At 39.3% G+C, this 14,692-nt stretch overlaps 1 protein-coding gene and 1 long non-coding RNA gene across 4 annotated transcripts in view; one reads left to right on the plus strand and one right to left on the minus strand.

Annotated features, from left to right (window-relative positions):
• Window positions 1-14,692, minus strand: part of Fras1 (Fraser extracellular matrix complex subunit 1) — a 404,303-nt gene that overhangs the window by 118,995 nt on the left and 270,616 nt on the right. For both annotated transcript variants that reach the window (XM_063247218.1, XM_063247217.1), the window contains one exon: window positions 703-856. In XM_063247218.1, the coding sequence (XP_063103288.1) occupies window positions 703-856 (154 nt within the window). The remainder of the gene's footprint in view (window positions 1-702; window positions 857-14,692) is intronic.
• On the plus strand, window positions 461-14,373 carry LOC134475729 (uncharacterized). Of its 2 annotated transcripts, none has more exons than XR_010046943.1 (4): window positions 461-583; window positions 4,730-4,822; window positions 6,978-7,064; window positions 13,864-14,373. It is a non-coding gene; the product is annotated as an uncharacterized LOC134475729 (long non-coding RNA). The 2 variants fall into 2 exon arrangements; XR_010046944.1 differs by lacking the exon at window positions 13,864-14,373 and adding an exon at window positions 8,854-10,654.

Below are 14,692 nucleotides of genomic sequence, written 5' to 3' on the forward strand. Positions count from 1 at the left end.
GTGCCTCTTAAACGAAGCACGTAGTATAATTTAATCCAGGATCTGCTGGAGAAATGGGCCTGAAGTTCCACATTCCAACAGACTTTTCATTCTACTGTGAACCCTGGGAAAGACAGGCAGGTTTTTCTGCCATCTGTCTATACTTCTTGTTCCCTATTCTGTCATTCTAAATGAAAGAATGTCTCTCCAGAGTCCTGATTTTCAGCAGGATCTCCACTCCAACTCCCTGTCTGTCCAGGTATCTTTCTACCTCATCCCCTAGGTTATGGAACACACTTCACCTGCTCAGAGAAACTGTGCCACCAGCTCAGCACAACCTTCGGCACTGCCTCTTACAGAACCATGACATTCTCTCTCCACTGTGAACATCTAATCATTCTTGCTATATTTTATTCAGCAATTCTAGGGGATGAAAATGGAGAATTTCTCAAGTTATTGTATTCTTTTCTCTTTTAGAAGATGTAACAATGAAGGTCACTGAAGAATGCTCTTATGCAATTTTGTTTTAAGGCTTCATCAAGAATAATTCTGAGGATGATCTGAGAAAGCTACAAGGTGGAGTTAAACTGGCATCTATTACCCAGTACGTGGCTTTCAGAGAGCTGGTTTACCCCAGTTAGCTCAGTGCAAAATGAAGTTACTTAGAAATTTAAGTTGCAGGTCTTACATATAATGTATTTATCAAAGAAAAAAAGGAGTTACCAAATTGGGGGTGGCCTTCTGTAATATTATAGACAATATCGTCTGGGCTGGCACCTGGAGCCTCAGCCTGTAAGATTCTGTTGGTGATCTGCAGCATGCCTCCTTCCGGAACCCACACCATTGAATTAGCCACGAGCTGAAGAGCTCCATCATTCTAGAACAAGGAAAAAGTGCAGAATTAGGACCAGTATGAAAACATTAATCCTTCAAAACGTAAGTTATTAGGCCTTGTTGTTGCATAAGATCATCTAAAAAGAGGAGATTCATAGCTTACACATACTATAAACTATGTGTGTAGATAATACACACATGTATATATCCTGCTTTTTCTTTAAATGTCATAAACAAACTGCTGACATCATTGGGGAGACTACGTCTCTCCACTGCTTTGTTTCATTTGTCCATCTACCTGTCCTGTGCTCATGATCTACCATACTCCTTAAGCATTTATTATATGCCAGTCCCTTTGCTAGAGAACTGAAATACACAGCAAATCTCAACTTCAGAACTTAGTCTGGTGAGAGAAACACAAGAATAGTTAGGATGCTTCCATCAAAACATATTCTATGTGAAGCTTGAGCAGAGTGTGTGTGACAAATGTAATGACAAGTAGAAACATCGAAACGACACCAGGATTTGGAGGCAGATTTATTTTACTGATGGGCATGGATCAGGATCATTCCCAGAATATCAGGCCTTCATCTCTGGTGATTCAGGACTATATGAGGTAGGCAGGCAGGAAGAAGAGAGGCAGAATGGTTTGTGAATTGGAGATTGGTTTATACATTGTGTATCATAGTGCTCAGCTATGCATCACAATGATCATCTGTTTTTAAGACACAGGAGCAATCAGAACTGGAACAGGAATTATTAGCTGGGAACTAAGAAACTGAAATTTACTGGTTGTGGGGGGAATTTTCTGTTATATTTCCCTCCTCTTTTAGTTTCCCTGGAAAACCTTTGCTGGCCATATAACATGTGATCTTTTGAGACAAGACCCAACTAGAAGCAGTAAGAATAAGGTTGTCAGGGGTCCTAGCTAAGGTCCCCAACACTGAAAGTTTTTTCACCAGGAGTCTGTGGTTTATTTTCCTTAGTACAGGGTTTCCCCCTAAGCTGATTCTGACAAAAGAGTGAAGGAAAGCTGTTTTCTATTGTTTTAATTTTTTAAAAAACAAAATCATTACTTGGTCCTCATTCTCCTCCTTCACCTTCTCCTGGGATTTTTTTTTATATATTGTATTTTTGTTTTAGATTTATAAGCAAAACAGTATCGGATAGACATTTATGCTGTAACCACTCTTGTTGATCCTAATGGCCTTCTTTCTCTTCAATTGCAAAGACTGGCCAAATATGAAAGGATGCAAGCACAAACTTGTTAGTTTATAGAATTAGGCCTAGTAGTTCCCTTCTCTCTGCAGGTCACATCTGATAATTGGAGGTAGCCATCAGTGAGAATTTTTTGAAGATTTTTTTTCTTCACAAGTAGAACTCTTTAATATCTGATTTCCCTCACCCAAATTCTTTTTTTCTGATCACTCATGTAAAGCCTTCAACCTGCCTTTAAGTTTATGCTTAACATTGATAGTATGTATTACCCTGGTTCTAAAGCATAAGAAAAAAAAAATCTTAGTTATAGAGCTGTACTGCTAAATTTGGGATTTATACTGCAATGCTAAGCAAAAACACTGAAACAATACCCAGGATTTGGAGGCAGATTTATTTACATCAACAGGCACTGATCTGGATCATTCACAGAGTATTAGACCCTGATCTCTAGTAGTCTAGGTCTTTTATATGATACACAACAGGAGGTACAAATTAGATACAAAGGCAAGACAGAGCAGCCTGGCAGTTCTTCTGATTAACTAGGAGGGTGAGACCATCAGTTACAAGCATAGATTAATGATGATCAGCTCATGAAACTTGGTACAATGGTCAGACAGGCATCCTGCATGTTTGGTTATGCTCTTGTGGTTAAAGAGGTCAAGAAAGTAATTACTAAGCCATGAAGCAGTTACAGAACTAGGCAGTTTCAAAAGAATAAAGTTTTAAAAGAACAATTTCTTTTGTACAGTTTTTCCCTTTCATTGCCCCTTCTTGTTGTTGCTCAGAAAAATCTTTTTTAATGCTGGGGCTGTTCTTTTTACCTAATCTGAGCAACTCTTTTAATGACAACAATATGCAATCATAACACCCATCGTTAAATACCTGTCATCTTGGTTGGGTCCCCCCCTCCCAGGGATTGAACTCATGACCTCACCCTTGCCAGGTAGGCACTTACACCACTAAGCTAAACCCCCAGACCCTCATCTTGTTTTGAAAGCCTATATTGTTATTGAGTTTCTTGATGTTGCAGCTGTTTATTTCTTTTTTTCTCTCTCTCTCTCTTTAAAAAATAATAATGCTGCATAGAAGGGGCAGCTCTTAACTTATGTAATCCAATTAATCAGGCAGGGCTCTATCAGAATTACTATAAGAGCTATCAGGAGTCCCAAAAGGGATTTCAGCCATGGTCCCAAGTCAGATAAACCTTGGTATCACCCCTGTTTCTGGTTTTATTCTTGAGCTCAGGTATTTAACCTCTCTTGTAATTGTTGCAGACCTTCTGGACTATTCCAGACGTATCAATACAGAAAGAGCAGTTTTCTTTGCACTGCAAACTCCTCTTTGTTATTCTTGTTCAGATAATTGAGGGGTGACCTTAAGGTGGTCTGTTTTTATCATTATTGGGTCCTCCTGAACAGGAGGCTATGGATGCATGTTCCCAGGAGGGGCAGCTATACAGGCTCTTGATTTGCAGTTTGTGTGTGCATATTTGTCTCCAGGGCACAGATAGAAATCAAAGGCCACCAGAGTGGATTCCCCATGGGTTCCTCTGGGTCCTTTTTGACAAGGGGGTATCTATGTGTCTAAAATAGTAATAATTTGGCAAAGATCAAATCTGACAATTACTGGGCTTTGTCCATTTCAGACTGTGGACTGAATTACCTCCTAGGTGTCAGTTTTTGTCAGGCAAAACTTGGCAGGAACTAGGGGTATGACAATTTGATTTCCCATGATTAAATTAAACAGATCTCAACATTAAAAGTCAGCACATTAGTAACAACAAACATTTCTAATTATAGCCCTAGGCTTTTTAGATGAGGAAGACAATTTAAAATAGTGAAGTCTGACTAACAACTGTACAAAGAGTAAGGAAAAGAGCCTTACTGGTTGCCTTTTTTCCCTTTGGGGCAACTGTCCATAAGGCCAAGGCAAAGGTTACAATCAGTAAAGAGGACAAGGAGCAAAAACCAAACTGGATAACACAACATCAGCTACATATGGGAGAGAACTGGGACAAGAAATCACACCTGGAATCCCGTGAATACTTTCCTCACTTCGGCAATGCATTGACCTGCCAGTGTCCAGAGTGACAGGAGCAAAGATTTAAGGGTGTTGTCCCTTCACAGTGAGCCCCAGAGGAGCTGTTCAGGTAAATTTTTCAGTGGATCTAAGGTTGAATTTCTGAAACTTGTAGAGGTAGTTAATATGTATCTGGGATATCTACAGATACAGCTGGTCTTTTAACTGGTCGTACATAGTTTTATGTGATTTGTTTGTTTGTTTGACCAGTTTCTGCCAGTTATTGTAGTGGAACTTTTTGTCTTTCCAGAAGGCAGCTTGAGTGTCATTTGTGAGGGTTTCTCTAAAGACAGTAAATAATGTGGAGAGGGACAGGCTGATAGGAGCCAACTGAAGGCAGAAGAGGGCATCTTAGGTCCAGGCAGGTGTATCAGCCTGTGGGCAGCAGAGGACAGAGGCAATGTATATGCAATGCAATCACGGCAGCATTGGCAGCCTGGAGATCTTGAACTGGATTTACAGGCAGGAGAGGTGTATTTTAGCAGTTTGACAATCTATACTGTTTCCTTGGGGGCTGTGACAGAGCCAAATTTGTCATCAGAGCCTCCCTGAAAATAGTAGGAGAGTTTTTAACCCCTTATGGGCAACTGAGTCTAAGTGAGTTGGCCTTTTGTTGCAGAATTTTCCCAGTTGAAGGGGCTTATGGGAGCAACTTGCAAGCAGAGGAAGGCATCTTTTCTGCATTGTTGACAACATGGAGATCTTGCCCAAGGTGATTAATATTCTAACAGGTTGATGTGTGGCTGGATGACTGTTGTGTTTTCTGCAACACAATGATAACAATGGGGGTTGTTGTGAGGTGGCATGATTGATTTCCAGGCTCAGAGGCAAGTCTTTAGCCTATACCTCTGGGATGTGAGTTTTTAGAACTTTACCATTGTGATTATTTGTGTCAGGCTGATGGAGGCATCATTTTCTTCTCAGAGAACAGTCAAAAATTGAAAGTGTAGGGTTAAACAAGAGTGAGGCTGACTGGCTTTGCCATAGATGTCCTCCTATGCTGTAAGTTTGTGTCTGGCAGAAGCAGTGAAAGGCAAAAGTCCCAGTTTCCCTGATGATGGTAACGTTTTGACAGAGGAACTTTTGAAGGCCGAGTTCTGTTCCATTGTTACAGGAGAGTAACAGGTTTGTGCCTGACTTTTGTGACCATGGATACTTGGGGCTCAATGTGATAGAGCTTGGTCTATCCTATCTATTCAGGTCTGACAGGGTGAAAATCATCTGTCAGGGCTGAAAGTCCAATTTTTTCTCAGTCAAAATGTGAAACTCAGAAAGAACTGTTGACAGTCATCTCAGGTGGGTATCAGATGGCATTAACTAACCAGGATATCATGTAAGCAGAAGGCTCTGAAGAGAGGGCCTCTGTGGATGAATGGCTAGCTGGAAACAGTTCAACTGGCTGGAAGTAGACAAATCTGGAGTTGGGAGTGAAGCTACAGTGGTTGGCTGCAACTATGGCAGCTGACAGGGATGCCAAATTGGAGTTCTCTTCCTGAGAATTCCAATTCCCAGGGTCTCTTTTTCTTCTTTTTCCTTTGAGATACAGGGAACAGTTTGGCTTCATTCTTAACGCTGTAAAATCTCCCTTTGATACAATCAAGGACTGTGGGTTTTGACTAATTAATTCCCATTTCTGGCTCCCTATGTATGTCTCATGTACCCTTGAATGATGGTGCAACAGATAAAAGGTGGGTGCTCCTCAGAGAGAGATCATTCAGGTACCCACCTGGCCACACTCCTCATGGGGACTTAGCCACAACTTAGTTAAGGAGGGTGAGAGGCTTTCATTATGCTATATGTCAATTGCCATGGAACCACATGTGAGGGCCCAATTAGTCGTGAAACCAGTGATTTCCAGTCTTGGTGCACAGTCAGAACAGCTTATTGATATGCTGTCTGTTCCACTCACTCACACAATCTTTCAGCAGGCACAGAGGTTGTACATTCCAATCCCCCTTTCCCTTGAGGGTAGCCTTAACTAATGAGTCAATCAAGGTCTTCTGTAAATGATTAACTAGAGTGCCCTGGGGAGTCTTACCAAAATCAGACACGCAAGCAGACAGGCAGTCAGACAGATTACATTTTTCTCCCTTTGGGGTCCAAGGTGAGTAACTTGAGTGGGAAGCCAGGAATCCTCCTCCAGACCTGTGAGGAAACTTGAGAAATCTGGAGGGTGCACCTTCCCATCAGGACCTGGAGATGTCCTTGCTCCACCCCTCAAGGGCCACAACTGGTGACCAAAGGGGTCAGCATGGTACCAGATGCAATGGCAAGCAGAAACACCAAAACAACATCCAGGATTTAAATGCAGATTTATTTTACATCAATGGACACTGATTGAGATCATTCCCAGAATATCAAGCCTTGATCTCTGGTGTCTATGGCTTATATGAAATAAGCAAGCAGGAAGTACAAAGGCAGGATGGCTTGTCAACTGGAAATTGGTTTATCCATTGTGCATCACAGTGATCAGCTGTTTTTAGGAAACAGGAGCAACTGGAACTAGAACAGGATCTATTACTTGGGAAACTAGCAAACTGAAGTATACTGGCTAGGGGGTCTATTATCTGTTACAAGTAGAGCAAAGAGGCCTCAGGAGGGTTTTCCTAAGGAAGTATCAATGCCTAGTTGAATAACAAAAAATCAGAGTTTCTAAGTAGAGAAGCTATGAAACAAATTTTAGCAGAGGGCCCAGTTTCACCAAAGGGAAAGATGAGAGATAACACACTGTGTTTAATAAAATGTTCAAATACTTGGCACTACAAGTGCTTAGAGAGACATGGAAAGTTTGGATAAAAAATGAGGCTTTCTTAAAGAAAGACATCAAGGTATAGAATCTATGCTAAAAGTTCCAACTTTTCTGACAGGCCCTATCAAGAACACAGAAGACCTCAGAGATGGAAAGAAGACATTAAGTCAGATGGGATGATCAGCCTGAAAGACAGACTCCAAAGGTAAGAGATGGAGGTGACCAGTATTGGGATGAACTCAGTGCTGTAGAAACTGTTTTAACAAGTTCTTGCACTGGCTCAGTGGAGAGAAGATGAATGCCCAAGAGAGAGCACAGGCAGTGGAAATGAATAATTAGAAACATTCCAGAATCACTGCAGACACAGAAATGATGAGCCTGATGGTTGGTTGAAAGTGAAACACCAATAGTTGGGAGTAGCTGGCTTGATGAAATCACCTATTTGATGCTCCCAGGGAGGCAAACTTTTTAATTGCTAAAGCTAATGTGATCAAAAAGTGCTGCCACTCCTGATTTACGAAGTGTGCACCCTCTTCCTGAGCCTCATCATTGACACTTTCTATAAAATGAGATTAGTAAGGATGCCAACGCCTTGTGTTTAGGTTGTTTCAATACTCCAAAAATTGGTGAATCTGATATTTTAAAATAGGGTGGTTCCAAAAGGGAGTGTTTTTCTAAATAGTTATTACTTTCAAGTATACCAATAACAACAGTGCAAACAGCATTGTCAGGAACAGACTATTCAAATGAAAACAACTATTCTTTTGCAATCAATTGGCACTTGACAGTGTCCCTTCTCACAAGGCACTCATGGTTATTTTGAGCACTTATAATAGGAAACTGAGTCACATTACACCCAGGAGAATAGCAGCACAGGTACATTTTATCCTGATTGGTGCTCGGGGCAAAATTCCAAGGCATTTTCTCATTTCACAATAGATACAGCATATTATTTATAAAAACATCAAATGTGTGCCAGAAACTTTGCATAGCATCTGCCAGAACTCTTGGAGAAAGGGCTCTAACTCCAGCAGAATTTCACATACTATGATATACTCAGGCCCAGCATTCCAAATTGCTAGAAATATTCCTAATAGCAGCAGTCAACTTTGATTTCATTTGTAGAGCTCAGTCAACTTTGATTTCAGTTATAGAGCTCAACTATGTAGCAATAACCTTATTATTAGTCTAAATAGGCAACGTAGTTTTTCATATTACAAGCAAGCAGATCCTGTGATCTGAATGCACATCCCCCAGAGGGCTCTCTAGGGCCTCCATGGCTTGATTTTACCAATATAATTTTCTAAAACTCATTAGTGAGTGTAAGTATTTAGGAGGCAATAGAATGTACAACTCAATGTTTACAGAAGAACAGCACCAAAAGCTCATTAAGACAGACAGAACCTCCGGCTCCCCCACTAGATCTTCCTAAAAAGACTTCCTAAATCTGAATTTTGAAAAGTTCCCAGGAGACATGCAGACATGCCAATATGTGAAAAGGTGATCCAGGGTTCACTGCAATGTTCATGTGATTCATAGGTGGGCTTTTTAGAATAATTATGTTTAACTGGGTATGTCGGGATATGCCTGTAATCCCAGCACTTGGGAGGTTGAGGCAGGAGGGTCCCTGTGAGTTTGAAGGTATCCTGGATCCTACAGCAAGATCCTGTCCCAAAAGAATTGCTTAGAATATTTAGGTCTAAGTCAGGACAATATATGTTTTCATATCTGAATTATTACCTTCAGTGACTAATTAACAATATTTATTATATGAAGTATAATTTTTCTTTATCAACAAGTTGGCAAAACAGGAGGTCTAGCCTGCAAGTTCCAACAAAAACTTTTACTTTTTTACTTATTTACTGATTTGTCAGTTCACTGATTGATTGATTTGCTCTTGATTGAACCCATGGCCTTGCACATGGTAGGTAAGCGTGCTATTGCTGTGTGACATCCCTAACCATTAACACCTTAATTTTAATAATCACGTACAGATAAGAAGTTTTCAGCACTTTGGTGGAGTGAAATCCAAAAATAGATGCTACACAGAAGATCACAACCAAAAATATACTTTATCCATATCACTTTCTCCTTCAAGATTCTCCTTCAACTTAGATTTAGGCTCATCCATTTGGGCTCCAGAGGGGAAAAGTGACAGATAAGTGAGTGCTCTGGCTCCTCACCCTTCTGGGACAATGCCCAAGAAGCCCATTTTTGTTCCTTACTCCATGGGTAACTGAAGTCTGGCCCGGTTTATAATCTGGGGACTGCTAGGAACAGGGAAAGGGGTGGGGAGGGGAGCTCACAGTAACCGCCTTGCATATCTCAACAAAGAGCTGAAAATCCTACTAGCAGTTTAGGGAATTCATCAAGAAGATGCCCCAATTTAGATAGCTCAGCTAGCTAGTAAGCACTCCCATCATACCCCTCTCATACAGCCAGTGACCCATGCTCCTATGTTCCTTCAGTCAGTAAAAGTGAACCCCTTAAAGATAGCACACATATCAAATAATAACCTTGAACACATCAGGGCATGGCCATAGGAAAAATAAATGGAAGGCTTTTGGCATACAGCTCAGCTTTGTAGTTTCAAAGAATACCCACGATCTCAAGATTTCCCAGAAAGAGGGAACAGAAAGAGTTTATAGAGATAAGGCCTAAGAGAACTCCAGAATCTTCAGCTTCGGTTACTGAAGGGACTGTTCTTTGAAATGCAAAGAGCAACACAAGGCTACAGAGAGCAACAAAAGGCTTCAAAGAGCACACAGAAAAATCAAGGGAACAGGACACTGGCCAATGAAAAAACTACAGCTACAGTGGTTGGTCCCCTCAGAATGGAGATCTATGAGTGGCTCAGTAGCAGAGCACTTGCCTAGCATGTGTGAAGCCCTGAGTTTGATTCCTTGCCCTAGGGAAAGAAAAAAATGAGAAGCTGCAGATTTGTGAATTGCCTGAGCAAGAATGTGAAAACCATAATCTTAAGGAAGTACAACGAGAGCCAAGAGAACAGATAGGAAACTAAACAAAAATCAGAAGGCAACACGTGAACAAAATGAAAAGTTCAAGCAACAAAAAGATAGAAAACATTAAAAAAAAAAAAAAACAAATTCTGGAGCTGAAGAATGAAATGATTGACAGAAAAACACTAATAGCGCTTCCACAGCAGACTCCATCAAGAGAAAAGAGAATCAGTGATGCTGCAGAGAGAGCATTTGAAATTGCTGGCTCAGCGAGACAAAAGAACAAAAAATATTTGAAGAAATAGTGACAAAAACTTTCCAAATCTAGGGAGCAAAACAGACATCTAGATCAATGAAGCCCAAAGAATTCCAAAAAAGTTGGTCATAAATACACCTTCATGGAGATAGATGTACTGAAGTCATATTTTCAAAAACTGATGACAAAAAGTTAATTTTAAAAGCAGCAAGATCAAAGTACCCCATCAAATACAACAGTACCCCCACACAACTCACAGTAGATAACTTAGCAGAGGTCCGGTGGGTCAAGAGAGTGGAACAAAATAGTCTAAATGCCATTCCAAAATACAATTACCATCAGGACTAATTGACCAGCAAAGCTGTCATTCAGAAATGAAGAAGAGACCAAAACTTTCCAAAGAAACAGAAGCTCATACAGCTCATTATCACTAACCTTGTCTCTCAAGAAATGCTAGAGTTCTTCCAGTTGAAATGAAAGGACAGTAATTAACAATTTGAAGACACACGATAGGAGAAAAATCACTGCTAGAGAAAAGTATGGTTGACCTTGTGTATACACAGGTCCTACCTACGTCTACAGGTGTAGCCAAATGTAAATAAAATGTAAATAAAAAATTTTCAGAAAAAGATTCTGTCTATTCTGAAGATGTATGCTTTTCTTCCTATGCATTTCCTACATAATACAACCACTATTTACATAGCATTTCACTGTGTTCAGTATTATGACTCTAGTGCAGTGGTGGTGAACCTATGGCCACCCATGCCACAGTGAGCTGTTTGTATCATTGAAAGAGCTAAAAGTTTCACCATTATTGCTTTAGTATAAAAGTTAAAAGAACAATATTAAATACAACTATATCTATAGGAATATGCTAACGCATTCATGATATAGAGATAAATGGTGACATCAGTAAGATAAAATAGTGACAAGCAGGGAGAAGTAAAAATGGAAAGTTTTGGCTAGGACTGAATTACTGTTTAAAATGGACTACTATATTTTATGTAGGCCTCCCAGTGATCACAAAAGATCTTTTGTAGATAAACAAAAGGAGGAAAGAATTGATGCAAATCAATTCACAAAGGAAAATAAAAGAGAAAGAAATCCTGCATTTGAGACATATATATGGATGGATCTGGAGGAGGAAATTCAGCTAAGTGAAATAAGCCAGCCACAGAGATAAAAACTGTATGATGTTGCTTATATTTGGAATCTGAAATAGTAAAACTCATAGAACCACAGAGTAGAATGACAACTGGTAGGGGCAGAAGAGGGAACAGGTGATATGACAAGCAAAAGATACAGTTTCAGTTCCTCAACATAAACTCTGGAAATCTGTACAGCGTAGTAGCTAGGGCTAACAATACTTATAGTTTGCTAGGAGATGATCTTGTTTAATGATCCTACCATAAAGAAGAGTAATAATAGTAGAGGGATTGTGGGGAAATTTTGAGAGATGATGGTGTCTATAACTTTGAAGTGGTGATGGTAGTATAGGTGTGTACATATCTCTAAACTCAGATTCACATATATCAAATATAAGGAGCTTCATATATATTAATCATACATCAATCAAGTAGTTAAAAAAGAAGTCATTTCATCATAAAGGTTCTTTTTATTTTGGGGGGAGCATATGAGAATATTCAAGAAGAGACAGATAGAAAACTATACACCATCTTTTCTATAGCTAAAGTATTCCAAAAGCCAAATTTTAATTTGATTTCCCCATTTGGTATTTTTAAAAATCTTCTAATAGTTTTCTCCTGCATATTTTCTTGTCAACTTAAGAAATTAACTATACTACTAATTGAGCAATCTCCTGTCAGTGATGTTTTTATATATCCCCCAGAGTACATTAGCAGGCAATAAAATCCCAACAAGTAAAATCGAGGGCATGATTAAAACAGTGCTTTAAATTAAACAGTTTTTCTAATTCATTTCCTAGCACAATAGGAATAAAGAAATGTTGATAGTAAAGTTTAGCCATTACATATTGTATTACAACTAAAAATATTAATGCTGTAAACTAGAAGAACCTCCATCCTTTGGAGGAAGAACCTCACAAATAAAATGAATATCCACCCTTCCTAAAAGTTCGGCCTCAAATCTCGAAATTTTAGCTTTGGTTTAGTATATTCAAATCCCAGACCAAAATATCCAAGATACAAGTTTTTAAAATTTCACTATTTAGAAAGTAAATGCATTGTTGTTGGATATAAAAGCAACTCTATTACGCTCTTATTCGCTAAAAAGATGCCTTAATGGATAAGAGCTTATTTACACTATAGCTTTTAAAATTTACTCTTCGGGACATTGTAGACTTTAGGAAAAGAACATGCAGTGTTGTGGGTATGAGGAGAAATTTATCAGCAGGAAGAAAGTGAGCAGTAGTTGGAACCTTTTGTGTTTGTGAATGTGTATGGGCATTAGAAGCTAGTTACTTCAGGTCAGAAATCTAGAACGTTTGCTTCATGTGGAATACAACTAAGATATCAGTGAACTAAACAAGCTAAGAAAACCTCCCAAAGGTGAAACTCCTGATGAGAAGGATTTATTTATTTGTGAAATGGTTAGACTCTTTCATACAAATAAACATTTTTATACCACTGATATTTGCAATTTTCATAAGTGTCATTACTACCAAAATAATTATATCAACGTAAAACTACCAATGAGAGGGTTGGCATCAATGAAATTGAGGAAAAACATCTTAAGGTTTAACTTTTCATTGCACATGAGCATTACCACAGCCCGAAAGGATTCTCAACAATGGAACTCCCCACCCAGCTTACAGTATGACATTTGGGGGTTTTCACATTAAAGTATTACCCAGCTGTAGAAAATAACTTTTCAAATAACAACAGATGAGGTCAGAAAGATCATCAGATTTATTGCCAGCGCGGGAAAAGTCATGGTTGCCAGAGGCACCTTAATTAACGGAAACCAGGTAATTCCTTGAAAGCCCAGCAGTGGAGAGAAGCCCATCACTGAGCATGGCTTTCCCCTGCCCAGATTTTAGGTCTTAGTAGATGCCAAATTGCTTTAGAGTCACATCTATAGTAGACTTGGATTTGGTAATCCACTCAATTAATAAAAGCCTATTCAGCACAGTGTTCTTTATTACTTTTTAATCTTTTTTTCTTTTATTGCCTCTTTCTCCCAACAGAACATGTTTTAGCATCAGTCCTGGTTCTATTTTCTCCTCAGCAACTTAACACATAATCCTGGAACTGGCAGTAGGGTTTATTCACTGCCAGGCCAAGTTTGGGGAAAGTAATTATCACTGGAAAAACAAAAGCGAATGGACCAAACTTCTACTCAGTCCATGCTGAGACACCCCAGCATCAACAGAGGTGCCCTGAGTGCTTCCCAGAAGACAGAGAACCACAGGAAAGCTGAACACTCACATCACCACATCCACCCCTACACGCCCAGCCAACAGACACATACAGAAACCTTTCACTCTGCCCTGTCCAGGAGTAAAACATAATCTCTCCTCTCACAATGTTTCCTTTTTCTATCACAAAAAATAAGCTGAGTTTCCTCCTGCATTAGAGTTAATTTGTACTTTTATTTAGCATGAATGTAACCTAAATCCATTGGCCATTCCATTTAAACCACCAGCTAGACATCAGCCAGTAAACAGCCTTCTCCAAATTTGACATACAGGTAGCCCCAGACTTAAGAATCTCAAGCCATCTTCAGAACTGGTGATTGCAGTGGAACCAATCATGTCTGACTCGATATCTACTGGATGCTGTAACAACGGAGGCCACTTTTTCTTCCAGGTCCAGTTGGCTTATGATTGTAAACACCCTCCCTTGGAATAAGCTGTAAGGGTCCAGATAGAAGATTCCAGAAGGCATTGGACTTGTCTGCTTGGCTAGGACACTGATACAAGGACTAGGGTAATTTTCTTCATTTTATGAATTAAGGGGACAAGAATATATATGACCAAATTATCAAAAAACAAAGGCCAAAATGAAGAGTCTTATGATAAAGTGTAAAACCCAGATACACCTGAAATAAAACCACAGCCTGGCACTAAATACCTTTATGAAAAAAACTGTTTTTAAGCCTCTTTTTTGCTTTTGTTTCCTCTTTTGGAAAATTAATGACAGTGATACAAACACCGCAGAATGACGGTGAAGACCAAAAACAATCATTCGCATCAAGATTTAGGGTCCAATACATATGAAAAATGAAACAAAAAACCCTTTCCATTCACAGAATTTCCTTTAAGAAGAATAAGCTCATAATGCTTCTACTCTAACCATCTACACTAAGATACTGTAAAGATCAAGAGAACAGGTAGAAGAGAAATTATTCTGAATTCCTAAAAAGAAAAATAGTATGTACTTGTATAATATTGTTGGTATTATAATCAAGTTTATTATTAGCACATACTGATGCATCTGGGCTCTGGTCATTAGATTCCTGGCTCCAGTCCATGTAAAGATCATCTCATGGACAGGTAACCACAGCACTGGAGGAGACCATGGGATGAGAAAGGGAAGGAGGAGGGACATCTTAAACTCACTCCAGAAATTGTACACTCAGTAAATACTTTTAGGATTTGTAGGTTGTACTGTAAGAACTCCAAACTCTGTGTATGTA

This window comes from Cavia porcellus, unplaced genomic scaffold (genome assembly GCF_034190915.1).
Source record: "Cavia porcellus strain 051 isolate PalLab524CR breed Dunkin Hartley unplaced genomic scaffold, mCavPor4.1 scaffold_4, whole genome shotgun sequence".
Classification (NCBI taxonomy): domain Eukaryota; kingdom Metazoa; phylum Chordata; class Mammalia; order Rodentia; family Caviidae; genus Cavia; species Cavia porcellus.